The sequence below is a fragment of the Argentina silus genome (genome assembly GCF_951799395.1).
Source record: "Argentina silus genome assembly, chromosome: 2".
NCBI classification, from domain to species: domain Eukaryota; kingdom Metazoa; phylum Chordata; class Actinopteri; order Argentiniformes; family Argentinidae; genus Argentina; species Argentina silus.
This window is the reverse complement of record NC_139656.1, coordinates 16,512,344-16,532,963: the sequence shown is the minus strand read 5'-3', so window position 1 is coordinate 16,532,963 and position 20,620 is coordinate 16,512,344. Positions and strand designations below refer to the sequence as shown.

Below are 20,620 nucleotides of genomic sequence, written 5' to 3'. Positions count from 1 at the left end.
ACAGTGCATGTCAACAAGGAGCATGATGAATTATAAAGGTGGTTGTGGTTGTTCATGTTAGAGAGCTTTTGCCTCCATATGAGATTCATAATCAGAACTCTGCTATTGTTGGTTTTGGATCAATTTACCTTGAGTGTCAAGTTGTTAGGCTAAGAGACAGTTAAAGGATATGTGTCCCCCAAATAGTGGACCATTACTAATGACTAGATTGCGATGAGAGAGATTGGTTTGGGTTGTTGAAAAAACGTTTTGGAACCACTGGTGGAAGGCAGTGGGCATTTGTGAAGGAACTCAGAGTATTTCACATCAAGCCGTGGGCGTCTGAGGTTTGCCTTAATACGGTGTCCTCAGCCTTTGACGTCTTAGCACTTGTGGTTTCAGAGGAAGGATCAACATTACTCCTCCAGCAGCATCAAAGGGGACAGGGGAGGAATCGTCAGGACATGCTACCTCAGTGTGGTGTGTTACAGTGTTACAACTGAGTTACCAGGCAATTCTCACTCATGCCAATGGTAAACAGCTTTAATGCCAGTCACACTAGAGACTGTGGTGTTGACCTGGTTCCTTCCTTAAGAGTACTGTACTTCATCCAGTCCATAGAAAGTGGAGCATATCATTATAATACCTAAATTGACACATTTTCATAGTACCAATCAATACTTCTTGGCCTCTTCTATACCTTGAAGAGGCTTCTCTACCAGGATTGTGCATGTACTGACATAGCAGCTGGAGGACCTATCATGAGGATGACTTGAATGTTCTAGAAAATGCTCTGGTGAATGGACCAATGACATATCTTGTGAATGGACCAATGACATATTGTGACGATATAGCATTTAGCTTGACACAATACACTGACTACACACACCCCAGACACTGAGGCCAGTATCTGCTCCAAAATGAAGTCTTGTCAGAGGTACTTCCTGTCTGAGGTTCCAAAGGAGGAAGAGGTGTGACATTCTGGCCTGGACACCAACAGTGATTGCTTGGCACAAGGAAAGTGCAGTTTGGACTAAGTTTAACTGGTAATGCAGGGCACAAGTCCTTTCTTCATATTATTTTCTTTGTACGATACAGTTTTCACCTAAACCTTTAATCAAATACTCATTCAGCTTTAAAAAGAAAGTTAAACAATAAGTTGTGTGCCCTCATGATTGATTCCTCAATGTAAACTGTCAATAATTAAACAGTGTTTGTATTTCTTTATTTTTATGCTTTTACATTTCTCAATTGCCATACTGTAATTAACTGCATTGCTAATCTTGCTGAGCCAAATTGCCTTAATGAAGACCACAATGTAAACACTGTAAGTCTTGGACTTTATTTTATTACATTTTCGATGATTTTCTGAATGTATATGTACGTTATTGTATTATGTGTACTTGCCTTAAAACTGTAAAATAAACTAAATTAAAAGCTTGCCAACCCAGGTGAGAGTGAGGTTTAGTGCGTAGGTTTAGAGATAAAACACAACCCTTTTTAAATATTTGGCTAAAGAGGTCAAATGGATATTCTCTGTTGCTCAGCATATCATGACTGGGATTAAAATCTCACATCTTTATATGGACAGTGGGACGTAGTAAGGCATGAAAACTACTGCTCTACAGACCTACAGTCATACTGCTAATAGTTGTCAAAAATGTGCAGAGTGAGCATAGCCATAAAATGAGCGTTGCCCAAGCTCTCAGCACTGGATTGGCCTGATGTTTTCATGAAATAGGGGCTCTTGTCTCTGTTGTGTAGCCTGGCATTTCTTGTCTTTGCTTTGAATGGGAAGCCAACATTTATCATCATGAACTATGCAGTGCAGGCAGTTCATCACTGAGATGGAGGGAGGTAGGGAGGGGGAGGGGGAGCAGGCATGAGGCACCAAGGCAAGGGGAAACTCTATGCCACCATTTAGGTTGGGGCTTTTTTTCCTCGAAGTGCCTGGCGGTTGCATTTGTCACGTCTTCTTTTCATGTCACCACTCGCCACCTGCTCCTGAAATTCCTGAACATTCTCTAAACCTTTCAGTGCTCCCTATACCCCCTCTGTCCCCTCCCTCTCCTTGGCCCCATCCACTCGCCCGGTAGAGAGAGAATCAAAGAAACATTGCTGCTGCAGCTTTCATTCACTAGCTTTCTCTCTCTCACTCTGTTCTTTTCTTGCATTTTAAGTTGAGTTTGTCTTGGGATCATTTGCCCTTTTTGACAAGGAATATAATAAAAAAGTTAGAAAGCATCAAACAAACTGTGAGTAAGAAACTATCTATAGACAATCATTATCTGATCTACAGTTAGTTTGGAACTAAAACTATTAAATTACTCCCTTCATTATTCAGACTAGTAGAAAATGAGATAGAATAGAGGATGGATATTCTGTTTATTCTCCATTTTGCTCACTATTTACCTGTGTTTTTTGTCTCAGGTGATACATTTTAACCATGGCACTAGTTTTATGAATAATATGCACTCATAATCCCAAGCACATGATGGAACACAATGTTCATACACAAACATTCAAACACACGCAAAGAACTATGGAGCAGATTAGACAGCATAAAGATATGCAGTAGCCTATACTGGCAGTTCCTGGCTCATTTGGGTCTTTGGGGAAGTTTGGGTTTTATCTGTCCCCCCTCAGAAGGTGCCACCAGGGCAGTGTTCACCTGCTGCCTCCCAGAGCACAGACCAGCTGCCACTGCCCCCCTTCCCCCTTCTTCCCTCTCCCCTCTCCCTTCTCCTCTGGCCTCCCCATCTGGTTTTTGTCTATGTGAATTTTGATCCGTACATGGAATAGAAAAGGGGGCCAGGAACAAAAACAACAAGCGTTCCATTGCAGCCCCTGCCATCCCTGGTGCCTCTTGATGCCATTGTTGTGGCCAGGGACCAATCCCACATATGACCCAGTGGATGGGGGGCGAACATTAACTAACTGCTGACCACCCATGAAATGAGGTTGAAAGACCCAGTGGTGGAATTTCATGGGAAGGATAGTGTTGGTTAACTAAAATCAACAGATAATGATCTACTGTGCATCCAGCTGGTGAATCAATTTTCATGTCTCATAAGTAGCTTGTGCCTTGGAGTGAAAACAACTGTTTATATATTTCAGTGTAATATGTTGTGTTCTTTATGGCTTGTTTTTGCATAGCATAATTGTGAGTCTTCCACTTCTACATAATACTATGAAAGTAGGAGCTCACTATATATGGGTGTGATATTTCCACTTGGCCACACGGTGGGGATATTGTAATACTACTGATACTGTGTCACTCATTCGGGGCTATTGCAGAAATATCAACTTGGTCCATTTTATCATCCATAGCCTACAAAACATACAGAACACAACTTCAATATGTACCCCCTTGCAAATTGGTTCAGCAAGTGCAAATAGAAAAGCAAACTAATTTACAATTCACACACATACAGCATTGAATAGAACATTTTATTGTTACACTTCACCAATCAGTAGGCCTACAGATTTTTGTCTCATTCTCAAAAAATTGACTCAAGACAAGATCTTAATCCTAATTATCACTGTTGTCATGGAATTGCACACAAAGCCTGCTTTCTCCCTCGTGATAAGTAATGATACTTAAAATCCTTTCTTAATAGATCAATTGTCACACCTTTTTATCAACAGTTCACTGAAAATCGTGTTTACAGTAACACTCTCCATTTCAACAATGGTATATGTACCATAATTTGTTATCTTTTAACAATAGCAATTCTAGAATAGAAAACACAAATGATATTGTCCAATCACAACAGACAATACTTTATGCCTCCATTCTAACAACATAGTCAGCTCCACTGCAGACCAAACCTCCCATTTGCTTAAGGGCAGGCCTTCTTCAAGTGCTCTTCCCAGCTTCTCGGCCACACAGCTCCATAAGACGGGTTGCATTTGAGGAACCTCCTTTTGACGTATCTAGTCCTTGACTTTTAGAGGTTGCAGTCCCCTTCAGAAGGTCATCCCTTCAGACCCCTTGATATATTCACTGAAGTCTGTCGGCACATTCAACAGAGAGCAGACCTAACGGAAAGGGTAGTTATTGAATAGACAGTGATTTAAACAAAAATAAGGGCCTTACAGCTCTTAGGCAGCAACATGTATTTGTATAGGGTGTAAAAGGAAATGCAGATATGCAAGATAAGAACAAAGTGTCTATTAAGGTAAATGCCATATACTTGTTATACTGAAAAACTGTTTGATAGTTAAAATAAGCCATGTAAGTGCTTATTCACATAATTTATTAATGAGTTGAGTGAGATGGTAACCACCTGTCTAAACTTGGCCCGAAGTTTGTCGATGTCTTCCTGGAGGTGTTCATCCTTCGAGTCCCCATAAGGAAACTTCTGAATCAATCCAAGAAGGGACTCCAGAGCTTTAAGCCTCTTCCTGAAACAAAAAGGTTTTTGGTACTAATGAAAGTATCATGCATGATACTAGGAGCACATGACCACCAAGTAAGTTTTATGGTTGATTAGAGGCCAGGTCAAACCTTGCTTTTGTGTCTGTGTTGTTTTGAAGAAGGCATTTCCAAGTGATTCCGAACCCATAATAGAAGGAAACCTGGGGGGAGAGGGATAAGGATGTCAAATGACTGGAGTACCAACAAATGCGTGTCAAATCTGTATCAGTAGCTATGACCGTCTGTATGGGTGATTATGAACTTGCCTCCATGGACAGTTTGGCACCATGCGATACTCCATGTTTGCGACCCTGAAGCATCCCTTGACGTGTACCTTCTTCGAAACCCTCGCGGTACCCCTGCACGTAGAAGCTGAAATCATTTTTGAAAAACGGATACGGTAGGTTTAGCTTCATTTAATACCCTGGGCTAGGGAGGCTGAACAAACCCTTCGTAAAAGCTCCTCCTGGCGAGCTGGTTAGCTATCTGACTCTCTTGGTGAGCAATATCTAAAAACACCCTCCCTAGGTTTACCTGTCATCCGCCATGGTAATACAGTCGAATAGGTCTTCACTGCCAGTTCCAGATAAGAGGGCCATCTTCATAGAGTAAATAAATCCCTTTATAGAAATTGTTCTTCACTTGGAAAACTACCTAAATATCACTTCGCTAGTTAGCTTGGGCACAGTACATAATCGCATCTGTGTTCTCTGAGCTCAAATAGTGGAACTCCGCCCACCTACTTCCGGTCAAAGTAAACGTCTGTAAATGACGATTTCTTCAAAATAAAAGCACCCACGTTAAACTTGTTTACGTATTTAGAAATACTAAATATGGATAAAGGAATCACAAATGTAACTATATATGGCAATAATCATTTAATAAAATAAATCTCAATTTATTATTTGTGTTTTTAAGGGTTCGTAATTCTTTGTCCTTATTTTAGCAAAAATAACATAAAATATTGCGATCCCATTCATGTTTTAACTCGCGCTTTTTTTTTGAAGCCGCGAAAACGGCGAAAAACTAAACCGGAAGTGTAAATGGAGCTAGATGGAGCTAGTTACAGCTCAGAGAACACAGATAGAAATCGCGTCTTCCGCATTAGCTTCTGCTCATCTACTCATTACTCTGAGTCCGCCGCATAAACCAATAGTCGGCGCATTACTGCCGTCTACTGTTACGGAGTTTGATGGTGCTAAAAAAACAAAAAACAGGGCCACTGAAATTCCAGGAAATCAGAAAGACCTTTATAATTTGCCCCGTGGCCAAAATATATCCAACAAAATACCTTGTGGTTTACATAGCCTACTTCAAGCATATCTGTGCCTATCCCCTCATATGACATCTCAATGTCATGCATGCATGAAGTTTTTTTGTTTATTCCACAATATGGTATAACTCTACTGACTAGCACCATGGACAGTGTCACATTAAAGTGGCTCTTCTTGTAGAAAGCATTTCAAGTTCACCTGGAATAACATTGGAGGGCGCAATAGGACAGAATATATATTTGTTATTTCTGAAGTTTTAGAATCCAGTGTCAGTCCAGTCTGGGCTGATTTAGGTGTGTGTTGGTTGCATGATAACTAGGCCTACTTCACTTTAAGGATACCAATTGGGTTGAAGCGGCGGGGAGGGTTGTGAGGTAACATTCTCAATTCTGAGAAAGGTCATGAGAAAAGATTGTGATTCATGAGACTGCATGAAACTCCTAAAACATCCAATGAGCTCAAACTATGCCTACAATCTTTGTGATACAACTGATGCATCATTTCAGTTTAAAAATGTACTTACAATTACTTGCTATGAATTTCTGTTATATCAATATGGCTTTATTCAAGGACTAATTCATGGGTTGATGAACTTCATTTCAATACTTAAACATTTTAGTTTAATAATCTCACATGAACACATGTTCTCACATGTTCAGCACATTAGAAATATAAACCAGGCAAACAAACATTACAGAATACCCCAAAAGGTACAAATATATATACACGTAGGTTTAATCAGTACATTTACAAATATCTACACAAATTTAGACAAAAACAAGTGCATACAGGGCTCCATTTTCTTCAGTTTCTTCCTCTTTTTTGTACAATGAATTGATCAGATTATTTTTTATAAAAAACAAATTTTTAAAAAAAGAAGGAAGTGTATAACAAACTAAGCAAATATTCAAATTGATGGTATATTTCAGTCCAGTTCATCTTAGACCTGTATGTCTGGAGTGGTGTATAATGTGCCTTGGCACAGTTCTAGGCTAATACACATGATGTGTTGAATCTGGAGACTCCTCGTAGAAGCTTCATAGTGCAGATTTACAAGTCAGCACTCATTTCATCAGTCACTCATCTAAAATTTAAACTGGGGCTCTGGATGAAGATCTGTGAAAGTTTCCCAAAGGTGTCCATTGTGTCTATGTCCAAGCCTGATGTAGGGCTGTGTTCTGTGTGGCCTGGCAAGGCCGTCCATGATTGGGTGCCTGCTGTATCCATAGCCAGGGTGCTCATCCTTGGCAGGAATTGAGCAAGTGCAGGAAGTCCTCTGTCTCGACCTTGAAGCCTCTGCCTGCTACCTCCCAGGCTGACCAGAGTTCCATGCTTGTCAGAGACGTAAGTGTTGTAACCGTCTGGGAGGATGTGTTCCTTGAAGGAGCAGTCATCTTTCATGTACGTTGCCTATGGAAAGAGGAGGGGAATGGGATGTTAACTGGGTATGGTGACAAATATTCGTCAGACCCTTCTTATCGAAGTGCCTACGTATGTCCAGCTTTAAGTTATTTGAGGGCTGTTTACATAGTGCACATAGTGTCACTCAGAGGCCAAGGTTGTTATTCCAGTTTCATTTCATTGAGGTTTTCACTTTGCAAATATACCCCACGGACAAAGGTTGCTGCAGTGACATAGCAAACCATGATATTTTCAGAATTTGCCAAATTTATTTCATAATATGTTATGGAAATGCAGTGGACTTGCAAGACATTGGACACAGATAATATCAAATATAAATGTTCTATAAGCATTTTAAAAGCATCCCTTTTATGATCAAAAGCAAATGGTTGAGGCAAATGAACGTCTGAAGCAAATATTTTTTGATAATGTTCTTTGCCCCAGAGTAAAGTTTAACTTGAAAAATGTTGATGTTCACATTCAACACATATATAGCTACGATACTGCTGACTGAACTATATTTTCCACGTGTATTTAAGTGTACAGAGAGGAATGAACCTCTGGTCAAGGAGCCCTAACTCCTTTGATATTTCAATCAGCAACCCCCCCCTCCAAGTTGAGATATAGAGATATGGAGATATATTGAGAAACCAATGTTCAATCAAGGGTCAAATGTTGTAGCTCTTACCGATGCATAAAGTCTTCCAGTCCCTTCCATGCATAGATATTGCGCCGCTGCAACTCCTTTAATTACGACACAACCCGTATCTACAGGTCGAATTTCCACCAAACCTGTATCAACATAACAATTCAGGTCACTTCCCAAATTCATAGGAGATGTTTAGTTAACTCTCAATCTTTGATGTCACTATGTGGGCCTATTGCTATTATGTGTAAGGTGGATTCGAAATGTATGGGCTCGCTCCATCAAATGTGTCAATTATCTTGATCAGCCTAATCAATTAAAAATAAAATTCCACTTCTAGGCTAAAGCTTTTAAATCAACGGTCATCATACTGACTACGCCTATCGATAAAGTGACACTGAGTTGTCGATTGATTAAGGAGTTTTTGGTAGAGTTAGTCGATAATAGAATTTCCCACTTATATTTTCATTTGACCATGTAAACTAAGGATGCCCACACATTTATTTGCAAATGACCTTGACCTTGAGTTGGAATTGACAATGACAAAATAATGCTATATCTCAACAATGTCAAACTGTGTCCTTTCTAAATGACACTACTCTGGTTGTAGTGGTAAGCTATACTCACTGTGAGAACTCTGCTCAACAGATCCGTGCACTTTGCCATCATTACTGATAAGCAAGTGCAATCCGTGTTTTGCAGCGTACAGGTGTCTCAGGCGGACTGTCTGTCCCCACCCGTTGGTTATATGTGGCCCTGAGTCTGGCAACGGCAGACAATTTACTCCAACGACAAAGAAGATGTTGGTAATGCATACTTTTGCAAAAACAGTTAGCAGCATTGTTAGTTCACAACTTTGTCAAATACTATTTTCTGATCCTCCTCTAAATCCGGACCGTCTCACTCCAAGTGCCAGTCGCTATTTTGTAGTAAGCCAGTGCCCCAGCCTTTTAAATGTGCCCCTTATCAGTCCAATCGATAACCCTTTTCCCAAAGCCAGTTCTGAGAACCACAACATAACACACCCCACTCAACATCCAACAAAATCATAGCGAATGGCCCCCCGTGTTTCCACCATGCAAGGTCTTAAAATAAATAAATAAATAATAGTAATAATGTATTCTATTAAATTATACAGATATATAGCTGTTATCATTGATAAAATAACGGATGTTTCTTAATCTCATTATGTCCTTGCGCAAACCATGTGCATTATAAAATTGAATACATTATACATCCACATGTCATTGTCATGCTTTATCATAGATAATGCATTTTAGCCTATATGCCTCCTCATGAATAGGCTAATTGCTCAATAAAGGGGCTCGACCGTTCACTTATTTCAGTAAGCTCCTGTTAAGGGTTAAAGTGCAAATCGTGTAATTCAAGCCACAGATCTGGCACAGAGGCATATAGTCTTAAGTCAACGAACACAAATAACACATTTTCCGCTGTTATCCGATTTTGACCGGGCGTTTCCGTTGCACATTGGGCACTTTTTTGTGAATTACTGAACTCCTCTGTGGACTGACAGTTAAACAGTAATTTTGAGCAAACATCCCCATTCATGAAAATGCAGCCGAAGACCTAGATCCCAGTGCGCAATATATCAGATCAGCCAGCGTTAAACCGGGTGGACGGTCGGTCGGTATCCAACATCTCTTGGTGAGTTGTGTGGTCATTGGCTCGAATGTACATCCACTTCATTTGTTTCAATCCAGCTGTTTTCGTGAACGTCATTTATGAAATTACTGACATGCTGAAAGGTAGCCTAATTGAAGACAATGCTACAGCAGTGCCCACGCTCTGAAATCAAGGTCGACGCTCTGAAAACTTTACCTGCGGGTGCGTGCAATGGATCTAAGATTCACTAGATGGCGCTCCCACATTATCATCAATAGCCTACCGAGGAGTCTTGGCGTGTGCTCTCGTCTGGTGTCGGGAGCCTCAACCACAGACTTATTGGGCCTCAACTTGCTGATGAAAATGATGATGGTACGGCAAAGATAATGTGATAGTGGTGAAGCACAAACCAAACGACCATCTGTCTTATTTGTCATTTTTCTTTGAGAATGCCACAAGTAGGCTATAGGTCTATTCGATATCATGTGTAGTAGACTAAATGCTCGAGCTTATACCTGTCTGCTCAATGAAGAGGGCGGGAAGTGTGTGTGTGTGTGTGTGTGTGTGTGTGTGTGTGTGTGTGTGTGTGTGTGTGTGTGTGTGTGTGTGTGTGTGTGTGTGTGTGTGTGCGTGCATGTGGGTGTGTGTTTTTGTGTGTGTCAAAGGGAATATTACCTTAATACTAAGGGGTGGTCTTCGCTTCTGTGAAACGTTCTGTCCAGGAATTTGCCTCACAACAAGGGTGATTTGAAGTCCTGCTGCCACCCTCCGCTCTACCATAACCTTATGGTGACATTTGAGAAGATCTGTCTGCTTTGTTTGGTGAGTAACGTTTATTACACTGCTTTAGTCACAGTGAATGGTTCTTGTCAGGCTTGGAAATGTCTGGTGGAAGACACTTTTTTGTCTTTCTGTAAACCTTGCAAAAATGATGTCACACTGAAATGAATGCATGGCTTTTGTGTGGTATGTGCAGAGGATGTGACTCTCATACAGGCTGATTCTCTGTTGACCTACAGTATGCTGTCATCTCAATTTCCCATGAGGTGGTTGTTCTGCAAATTAACTGACAAACAACATTCCCTCCATTATTGTACTGTAGACTACATACATTTGTTATTATCACCTAATTACTAAACAATTACTAAATCACTTGGTAACATGTATTGATATAGATGTCCATGTCCATGATGGCCAGGAGTTTGGTCCTCATCCTCCTATTGGCCACCTCCTCCACAGTGTCCAGAGTGACTTTCCTAATAAGCTTGTTCAGCCTCTTGGTGTCACCATCCTTGATGCTGCCCAAAGCATACCAAAGCGTACAGCACTGCGCTGGCCACTACTGACTGGTAGAACATGTTCAGCAGAATCCTGCACACGCCAAAGGACCTGAGCCTCCTCAGGAAATAAAGCCGTCTCTGGCCCTTCTTGTACAGGACATCTGTGTTACCAGTCCAGTCCAATTTATTGTCCAGGTGCACCCCCAGGTACTTGTAGCTCTGGACCACCTCCATGTCCTCTCCCTGGATGGAAACAGGAGACAGGGGGACCCTAGTCCTCCTAAAGTCCACCACCATCTCCTTTGTCTTGCAGATGTTGAGTAGCAGGTGGGTCTGCTCACAGAACTTAACAAAACTGTCCACCAGTTCTCTGTACTCGGTCTCCTGGCCTCCACTGACACATCCCACAATAGCAGAATTGTCCGAGAACTTCTGTAGATGGCAAGTATCTGTGTTGTGCCTGAAGTATGAGGTATAGAGGGTGAAGAGGAAGGGAGCCAGAACTGTCCCCTGGGGGGCGCCAGTGCTGCTCACCACCCAGTCTGACTGGCCTGTTGGTCAGGTATTTCGTAATCCAGGAAACAATGGGGGAGTCCACTTGCATCATCAGCAGCTTATCCGCAAGTAGTAAGGGCTGTATGGTGTTAAATGCACTGGAGAAGTCAAAGAACATGACCCTCACAGCGCTGCCAGCATTATCTAAATAGGAGTGAGCTCTGTGTAGCAGGTAGATGATGCCATCATCCACACCAATGTCTGCCTACATAAAAAGAACAACAACAATGTCATGTTACCAAAATGATCCTCAAGGTGTCTTTGGTATTTATTAGCTAAATCACTGTAATAGTTCCCAATCATGGTACTGTAAGTATTTATATTACTAAGCCAATATGGGGCTCATTCCAGTGTTCTAATGTTGTTACATTAACAAAGAATTATCATCATATTCCATAAACTGAAGATTTTGTGCATGGCATGGACAGCTTTGGTAGTTCACTGGGCTCTCAGAGCTTGCCCAATATTGCCCAATATTCATTCACAGGGTCACACTCACAGTGAAGTTCAAGTTCCCAATGAGGAGACTCCACTCTGATGCCTTAGAGCTTAGAGCTTTGGGCATGAACTCTGGATTGTCTCATTGGCCTCTGTTACTGCTGAAATGGTGACCATCGGCCTCATGATTACAGGGCAAGGGTCCATGTCATTTCCTCTTTTAAATGCACTAGTACAGGGAGCATCACACAGCATGGAAGTGAGAGAGGGGGAGCCTTTTCAGCACCTTTTGAAGTACCTTGTCTTTATAGGAAAACATCTGGAGGATCTCAAACAGACACCTCACAGCAGGCCCTACAAAGAGAGCATGGGGCACAAACACCCTCTCTAAGTACCCCCTATACACTCTCAGGCCCAGACCATCAGGCACATCAACACTCCCCCTCATAGATTACAATGGAATAGAAATTGGTGGAAAAATGGTGGAAACTGCCTTTATCCCATATCCCTTACACCAATCCGATGCTTTTAAATCCATGAGGGAAAGTGAACAAGTGTACACTTGAAGGAGCAGGGTAGAGAATCTGAATTCAGCACATCGTACCTGTAAAAACCCAAGGGTATCACAGCTGATGTCAGCTGATGTTCCAGCAGGTGTTTATTAGACAAACGGTTGTTTGCCTGTGGCTCAGGCCAGGTGTGGCTATTTGAATATGCCTGCATGGAGCTCATTTGCTTCAGCACATAGCCCTGTTTTGTTTTGATCTGTCTGAACCAATTAACAGTGTCATTGGGACAGATTAAAATCCTACTCCCTGATGTGTGCACAGTCGAAGTCAGTAGTACTTGAAGAAATGTTTAAAGAACCGTCATGATTGTGATTGAGTAGCAGCAGGGCTTTGGAGTTCTTTACGCAGCCAGTCAGTGTGATACAAAATGACTATTATCATTGGAATCCCCTATGTTCCACCAGAAACATTCCCGTTCTGTCCTCTTTGTTTAAGAGGGGTTCCCCAATGGTATCGCTTCTTGTTTAGACAGTGTGGAATGATTGAGCCCTGTCCCACATCAAGCATCTCCTCTCATAGCCGCGTTTTCCCCAGAGATGATCCAGTCTCACTGGCGTTAAAGACTCTGGCTTCGCCTTTGTTTGCCGGCAGGATAAAGCAGCAAAACCCTATAAGCTGGGGCTTAAGAGGTGTGATACCCATCGAATCCAGGCACTCTGTGAGAGGGCCTTGCTAACTAAGTGCTCAAGGTGCCCCTGTCAGTCAGCAACAAGGATGGGCACATCCCCACTGCAGCATGATGTTACAATCAGCCTGGAGAACTATAGGCTGTAATTGTAGGTGTGTGTGTGTGTGTGTGTGTGTGTGTGTGTGTGTGTGTGTGTGTGTGTGTGTGTGTGTGTGTGTGTGTGTGTGTGTGTGTCTGTGTCTGTGTGTGTCTGTGTGTCTGTGTGTCTGTCTGTTTGTGTGTGGAGAAACCTCATAAGCCTAACTCATGGGATAATGTATTCATGCTGCTTAGGGATGTGGATAAATATAGATGTTATCTTTTCCTAGTCATCATTGGTTGAATTGCCATTGTTCCTCTGCTGCATGTTGTTGTAGTTTCTTTTGCATCAGTGATCTTATTTTGGCTGTTCAGTTAATCAATCTTCAAAAGCTATTTGATCAAAATGTAAGTCTTCGTAATGGTCATACATGTACCACATGAACTGGGGTTTCAAACCTTGGGACCTCTCTACTTTTACGGTTAAACAGCTTGCATTTGTGTATCTTCCCACATAAGTCCTGCCCTTGCATCAGTCACCCTGTCCAGCACCCCTACTGTTCTCTCTGTTAGGGCAGTGTGGTGGAAGGAAGGACAACTTTGTGTCCACTCATCCTCCACATCTAGCTGTCCGTTTACTTAGAACACCATCGAACAGCCATTCAATTGCCCATCTCTGTTAGAAAACACATTGTTTCCTTCGCTGTCTGGAGCCCTGTGAGAACTTAAAAGGCATATCTAAAATAGACATTTTGGCTCATAGGTGTGTGTATGTTTATGTGGTTGACAGACAATGAAGTGTAGACACTATTTTAGGGAGCGTTTACAGCCCTTAAACATTGCAGCCTTAGTTTACTGGAGCAGAAAGCTGTCATTCTTTCAGGCAATGACAAGGCTCCATTTAGCTTGAGCCAGTGGACAGAAATACATGTGTATTGAGTGGCCACACCTGTCTCACTCTTCCAAAGCCATGTTGAGAGTCATTGAACAAAATGGACAGTTAAACTACAAAATAGCTTGGAATATGCCTGGAGCCTGCTGGCTCTCACAAGAATGAGAGAAACACATTATTATGTGATGAAATATATGTGGAAGCATATGAAGCATGTGAAGCATGTGAAAGTACAGATACGTGCATGTATAAAGAATATAGATCATGTTATCGTTTCTTACTTTACTATTTTCCTTTTGAGAAATATGAAACAAAAATGGTTATAATACAGTAAATTCATTTGAAATAGAGAAAAGCAGTACAGAGTAGTCAGGTAACATAATTGACTTTCCTTCTAAAGAGTGGAGACATACCTTTATATAGAGAACTCATAAAGAGCTCCTTTTAGTTATTTTGTCTTTCAACTTGTATTTCAGGTTGTCTTGAACATGGCCTGTTTGCTGAAGCCATCAGTTATCAAACTTACTCTTGAAAATGTTATTTTATCTCAGTGAAACTAACCTGGATTAATAATGGTTGAACAAAAAGAAAATCAGTATGAGACAAGTAATCACCAATCGTTTGTCTTATCAGGTTGATAAATATATTCCTGTTTGATGATAAGATTGTAAGGCCCTTTGGTCATTTAGTATATAGAGCAATTCAAAAGGATGAATATAATACTTGTGCCAAAAACGTTTCAGACCTTAATGAGACATTTTACATTGGGTCATCTTTTTATTAACATCCATTAAAGTTAGGCTTTAGTCATGTGCACAGCACATACACCAGGATATTTAACCAGACCTGTATAAAACTACAGAATATCTGGTAAATGTAAAACAAAAACACAAAGCAAACAGGACCACAGGTCTCACAGACAGTATTACTTATTACTTGAGAGCCCACCCCTGAATGCAGAAACAGCACGGATATGGAGAAAATGAGCATCCATTGGGGATGATGGATATTGGACATACAGTCAATTCAGTAAAGAAAATGTTTCTTTTTTGTACCATCTCAACATATTTACTCACCGATAGATAAAAATGTCAGAGTTATAGTTTAATTTATTGTTTTGTCCATAAGGTGCAAATTTCAGAACATACTTTTGTTTCTTGTACAATTGCTGTAGGCTTTAAACAAATAAGGTGCCACTCTAAAGGGGGTGGGACCAGGTTGATGGGAGAGGTCACAGAGTATTTGCCAGTGGCTTTGCAATCTTTTGTAAACATCATCCTCAGCCATGCAAAACAGCTCTATTGGGAAACGTTTGGCACAGCTGTGGCAATAAAAAAAAGTAATTGTGAGATTGGTAGGCATCATCATTTCAGAGTCACAGGTCTTTCAGCATCCAGGTGAAAAACTTTCCAAAAAGTGTAATTTGGCTGTCCCTGTGGGAGATCCCTTTGAAGAACCCTTTTGGTTCCCATGTAAAACCCTTTTGGGTTCCATTTAGAACCCTCTGTGGAAAGGGTTCTACAAGCAACCCAAAATGTTTATAGAAACTTTATAAATGGAACCCACAAGGTTTATTCAAAAGGTCCTCCCACAGGGACAGTCGAAACCTCTATTTCTATGACTGCACGGCCGTTGACAATATAAAGCCAGGTATTCAATTAGAGCTAACTAAGAACCAGAGTTGGGTGGCTCTTTGGATTCATGAGGATTCATAATCTACTCATGAATCCAAAGATCCAAAGAGCCACCCAACTCCGGTTCTTAGTTTCAATCGTTGTATTTAGCCAAGCCAATAACTGTGTCAAAAAGTTACACCTCATTAGGTTTCTCAAAGGATCTGGACAATAAACTACCTGTATACAGTATTGTAACAATGGGTAATCCCTTCCAGTTAGTTGTCTAAAGCCTGTACATTGAAAAATGCCATGGTTTGTGGAATGTTGAACCTGAGATGGAAACCTCTCAGAGGTGAATGAACACCAGCATATACAATTGAAAACTAGTCTAATCAAGAGAGAGAGAGAGAGGAAGAGAACCTCTGTCATGCACCTTCACTTGGCCAATCCCCTTGTCTGTGCTTGAAAGTTCTCAAAGGAGGAATAACAGACTTTGAAGCAGCTTCTCTGTGCTCCGCCAGTTACCAGGGGTTATATTTACAAAATATATAAAGAAAAATATAGGGTTACTGGCTGAGCATATAGTGCAGTCTAACAGCTGTCTGTAAATATTTCTACCATGATTATCCTTTCTAAAAGTAAATCACAGGGTAAAGATAGCTCAAACGTGACAAGGCGCAACTAGGACGAAATGGCTGCCTGGATTTCTGCCTATGGCAGGGTGCTCTGAAGAGATGGGGGAACAGAAATTAGCAGAGAGAGGGGCTTATCTTAAATTTGTATGAGAAAATTGCTTTAGGACAAACTCTGCAAAGGTTGTTTGGGTTTGTTGGTTATGTGAGGTAGAGGGTAAACAGAAGAGAAACCAAGGAAATTGAAAGATATGTGAAAAACATATTCTTCCAAATACACTCACTTGAGGAAAACATTATCTATGACAATCATTGTATCATTAATCATCGTTATCTAGCATTCTATTGTCCTGGATCATCCTCCCGGAGGACCTCTGATGCTGAACTATCTTTTTTTATCTTTATTCCTCTGAGATATATTATTCCCCATATTCCAGAGGACTTTGACTTTTTTCTTCTGTACGCTATAGAGCCATGGCTATAGTTTCTGCACTGAATGTCAGGACACTGACCTTGCTTTTAAACTCCCAAATTCTCTGCTTCTATAATGTCAAGAAGATGCCTCTCTCTATCTGGAGTCTTATGGATCTGACAAAGATTGACTGCAGAAAAGTTCAAAGTTCAACCCCCTGGCAGAGCTAAAAACAGATTTGAGAGGGTAGGACTTCAACGCAGCTCTTTCTGTAACCAGGAGTAAGCTGATACTGTTTCAATTAGACTCCAATGCCATACAAAAGAGGCCTGACATTGGACAATTGCCTCTGCGTGTAACATCAATGATTTTATACAGTTTTACTTGTTTCTGCTTTGGTCTAAGACTTAAAAATTCTCTCCAAAGAAGAAAAATGAGTGATGTAATAAATGTATTTGCTCTGTCGCTGTAGAATATTTTGTCTATAAACAGTGCAAAGAAAACCATCATTCAATGAAGGAATTTCATTTTTCCAAACACTTAATAGCAGCAAACTTCTGATAAATAAAAAAAACATAAATAAATGAGTTGATTTCTTCTCCCCCATGGGAGGACCTGTTCCCCCAAAATACAAAATTGTGTTACATTATAAATAAACTGATATACAAACTTAAAACATTAAATTAGAATATGATACACTTAGACTTGCATAAAACTCCATTGGAAAGTGCATCGTTTTGAGTCCCCCTCACCCCACCTTATTGAGGTTAAGTCTATTTCTGAGTGACTCAGATTCTTGGCAAGAAATGCGTCACCGTCATGGCTGGTGATACTCTGTTTCCTCTTTTTGTTTTACCCGTCTTGCTTAGTCCGATGTACATCCTCGGGTATGCCACTGATTCGTAAGCATTGTAATTATTTGCCAGGAGCTTTTCTTTGAATTTGCACTCGTTGCTGTAATGTACCTAAAACAGAGAAGATTAGAAGATTAATCTACATAAACAAACTAATTATCATATTGTCCACTTTTTCTGATGATTTACTTAATATATCGATTAAGCTATATTTCGTAATATCCTCGATGATTGTCATTGGGTATTTTATTTGGGTCTGCTAAGACCGCTATCATGTGGGTCTACTAAAGTGATATCAGGTAACATACACAAATAAACAACATACATTCATTCGTGTTGTGTGTCTGAACATGGGTGGGTATATGGGACGGCAGCACAGTGTGTGTGGGTGGTCTTTTTGTCCAGTCCATCTTTACTCTGGGAAGGACAGTAGGTGCATGTGGTGGCTGGCAATGCAAAGAATGGAATGTGCAGTCTGAATGATCTACTGCGCTACCGTTCCTGGGTTTATCTGGCCCACAATGAAAACACAGCCAGGCACTGGAAGTATGCCATAATCCAGCCCAACAATGTGACGCGGAAAGGAGCTGTCGGGGGTGGTGCTGTACAGCAGAGGGAGGGGTTGCTACTTCTCAAGTGGTGACATCTCATCAAACAGACTGCCGATAAGAGCATCTACCGGCGGAAATCAACCGTAAATCGTCTCGTACACTTACAGATCCGTACAGCTTCCCTTTGCTGTTCATGCCCACGAATAGACCGCTTCTGACGCCAAACAGTGTCACAACTCCCCTCTCTACAGGAGATATCTCAAGGAGACCTGGAAGAACGAAAACAAATAGCATAATAGTTTCACAGCTCGCATCATATCACGTCATCAATTGATATTTTCTGGAGACAGAAATGAACGGTCAGTTGCGCGAGCATCATTCAGAAAAGGTTACTTTCTGCCTCCTGTAGACTAGGCTACATGTTGCCTGTAGGCTACACAAGTAGCCAATGGCATCGCCTAACAATGTCACAGTATTTATTTAATAAAGGTCAGTTGTAGTTTAGTCAATTAGTCTATACCTCGGATGCTGCATTAAAATGTCATCTGATGTCCAATTCCAATACCTCACTTAAAATTTCTGCCATGGGATTTTGAGTCCAGAATGATAGCTGACTCCCCTTTTTAAAGGTGTTTTTATGGCGACTAAAGCTGTTCAAAGAGAATCTATGTAATGTATCTCCCTTGCATTTTATGTCGTGTCTCAAAATAGGCCAAGGGAACACAAAACAACCTTACAGTGCAGGCAGGCCGTGTCAATAGGGCCTGCTACGGGCGACTTTGTCACTTTATATAGTTGGAAAGGGTTATATTTGCTATGAGAACTGTAAGACAAACACATTTTTGTTATTCTTTGTGTCTGCAAATGTCATCGAATATGACTTTGTCTCTAGCGGACATTAATTAGACACGCAAGGCCAAGGGGTTAATCTACCGTAACAGATGGGTTTATCTCCGTCCTAACTTTAGGACCCATGTTAGATATTGGCTTGGCTCCTAGCAAGCTCTGATTTCAGACACTGGTTTCAAGAGTGGAAAGCACCCACACGTAATGCAACACTCCAGATGTTTAAGCCCATACCCATCTTATTCGCTTTGACACAAGACATGAAGACACTTTGGGCTATTTATTTAAAACGAGCATCGATGCTCAGGCAAGAGGAGCACTGTCACCGATGCCACAGCATAGACAACACATTTCATTCGAGGTGTGGATATGTAAAATAAGCTAATTCTATTTTCCAATCAAGTGACAGCCTACTTTCAAATGAAACTCACAAAAGTCTTGTCAAAACCGTTTCCCATACTAGCAAACACATTCTGTGCCATATATTGATTGCCTATATAGGCCTATCTTTACACCATCTCTCACTTGCTAATTAGGATGAAAGGTGGATTAATCTAACAGGCGTTTATGGCACATACAACCTAAACAATAATAGATTAATTTCAATTCGGGTCGTTATGAGTGAAACACGAGTGGTGAGTGCATCGTTATTGAATTTGATGAGATGTATGGGATATACGTATGATATTCTAGATCTAATTTACCGCGAGGGAGCGAGTTATCCTAAGAGCATTGAATGACAGCACAGGACCATGGGATGCAACTATACCTGGCAATATGCGTCAAAGTGAAAATAATGTTATTGAACTTACTGTAACGATTTTCGCTGTGCACTCCTGTTATTCTCCCATCGGGTAACACTTGAATATGAAACCCAATGCCGACGTTGCAGTAAAGGCGCCGTAGCCGTTTAATGCCCATAAGATAGTCACTGTCCCGGTTTATCTCTCTCTTCTCCCCAGGGATCCGAGCTAAGGACCGCGAGTACAGAGTCTCCCAGCGTCGTTCGACTGTGCCATTCAGTCTACTAGGGAAGGGGGCACAACGCACCAAACTAGTCATCAGTCCCAAGACTAATATTGGTAAGAGGGCCGATTGAAAGGCCATCCTGACCAACACTGCAGTACAGTGTTTGTTGAGCGAGTTTAAGGGACTAAAAATATCTCCCCTGTGCCGGCCTTTACGTTGAACTCCGAAGAAGAAAAAACGAACGAATAAAAAGGAGCTTCTAAAAACGCTCATTCCAAGACGAAGATGCGGATTTACCGTTGGAGCGACATCAACTCTTGCTTGGTATGACTGTCTACTCCCGAGGTAACGTGTACAGATTCGAGTCTAACTTGTTTTTGAGTCCAAGGATAAGTTGAGAAGTGTTGGCCGTGTAGGCAAGCGCGGCACAGCCATGCCGCTTTTCCCTCGCCGACGATATTTATATCTGCTGTGAAATTACATCACGCACTACCTACTGCATCACGGGACAGTATTCTAAGCCACTCTAAACAGACTGATCCCCTATAATGTGCGCACGTACATGCTGTGCCAAGGGTTGGGAGGGAGGGGGGCGTCTAACAAATGTCAAAAATCGGATTGCCCAGATAACAAAACAACATTTGCCAATGTTCACTCATATTGAATCAAGCAAGCAAAACTGCGGGAGGCTGTTTATAGCCTAGTGCCCTTATCTTACAGAAAAGAGTTCTTGAAACTTAGAATTAAGACGATGCAACATGGTTTATTTGTGTAAAGCTTCCTTCATTATCGGACTAAAATGAAATAATTTATGTATGGGAGGATGTAAAATGGGAAATAGCTAAGTGTACAGACGTCGGTGTCAGACAGGAGACAGTTCTATAAATGAACAATAACAGGAAAAAACAAAAGTTCAATTCAACGAATTGAAATAACTAATTTAAGACTGGTCGGGAA

The 20,620-nt window shown here is 41.2% G+C and overlaps 3 protein-coding genes across 3 annotated transcripts; all 3 read right to left on the bottom strand.

Annotated features, from left to right (window-relative positions):
* Positions 1-3,427: 3,427 nt before the first annotated feature.
* On the bottom strand, positions 3,428-5,096 carry lto1 (LTO1 maturation factor of ABCE1). Its single transcript, XM_083691740.1, has 5 exons — positions 4,934-5,096; positions 4,666-4,771; positions 4,490-4,560; positions 4,269-4,386; positions 3,428-4,020 (listed from the first exon to the last, which is right to left on the bottom strand). Exons 1-5 carry the CDS (start codon positions 5,002-5,004, stop codon positions 3,949-3,951), a joined length of 438 nt encoding a protein of 145 aa, XP_083547866.1. The 5' UTR covers positions 5,005-5,096; the 3' UTR covers positions 3,428-3,948.
* A 1,657-nt stretch (positions 5,097-6,753) lies between these two features.
* fgf19 (fibroblast growth factor 19) lies at positions 6,754-8,561 on the bottom strand (the record flags this gene model as incomplete). The annotated part of the gene is made up of 3 exons (XM_083665180.1): positions 6,754-7,083; positions 7,763-7,866; positions 8,348-8,561. The coding sequence occupies 3 exons, from the start codon at positions 8,559-8,561 to the stop codon at positions 6,754-6,756; spliced, it is 648 nt and encodes a 215-aa protein (XP_083521306.1).
* An 8,670-nt stretch (positions 8,562-17,231) lies between these two features.
* fgf4 (fibroblast growth factor 4) lies at positions 17,232-19,801 on the bottom strand (the record flags this gene model as incomplete). The annotated part of the gene is made up of 3 exons (XM_083664868.1): positions 17,232-17,408; positions 18,014-18,117; positions 19,507-19,801. 3 exons carry the CDS (start codon positions 19,799-19,801, stop codon positions 17,232-17,234), a joined length of 576 nt encoding a protein of 191 aa, XP_083520994.1.
* Positions 19,802-20,620: the final 819 nt, after the last annotated feature.

Excerpts from the sequence above, each read along its gene's own strand:
- lto1 (XM_083691740.1), bottom strand. The coding sequence starts at position 5,004 with ATGAAGATGGCCCTCTTATCTGGAACTGGCAGTGAAGACCTATTCGAC. Across the intron at positions 4,772-4,933 it reads ATTACCATGGCGGATGACAG|CTTCTACGTGCAGGGGTACC; the intron begins GTAAACCTAGGG and ends AAATGATTTCAG. Across the intron at positions 4,561-4,665 it reads GTGCCAAACTGTCCATGGAG|GTTTCCTTCTATTATGGGTT; the intron begins GCAAGTTCATAA and ends CTCTCCCCCCAG.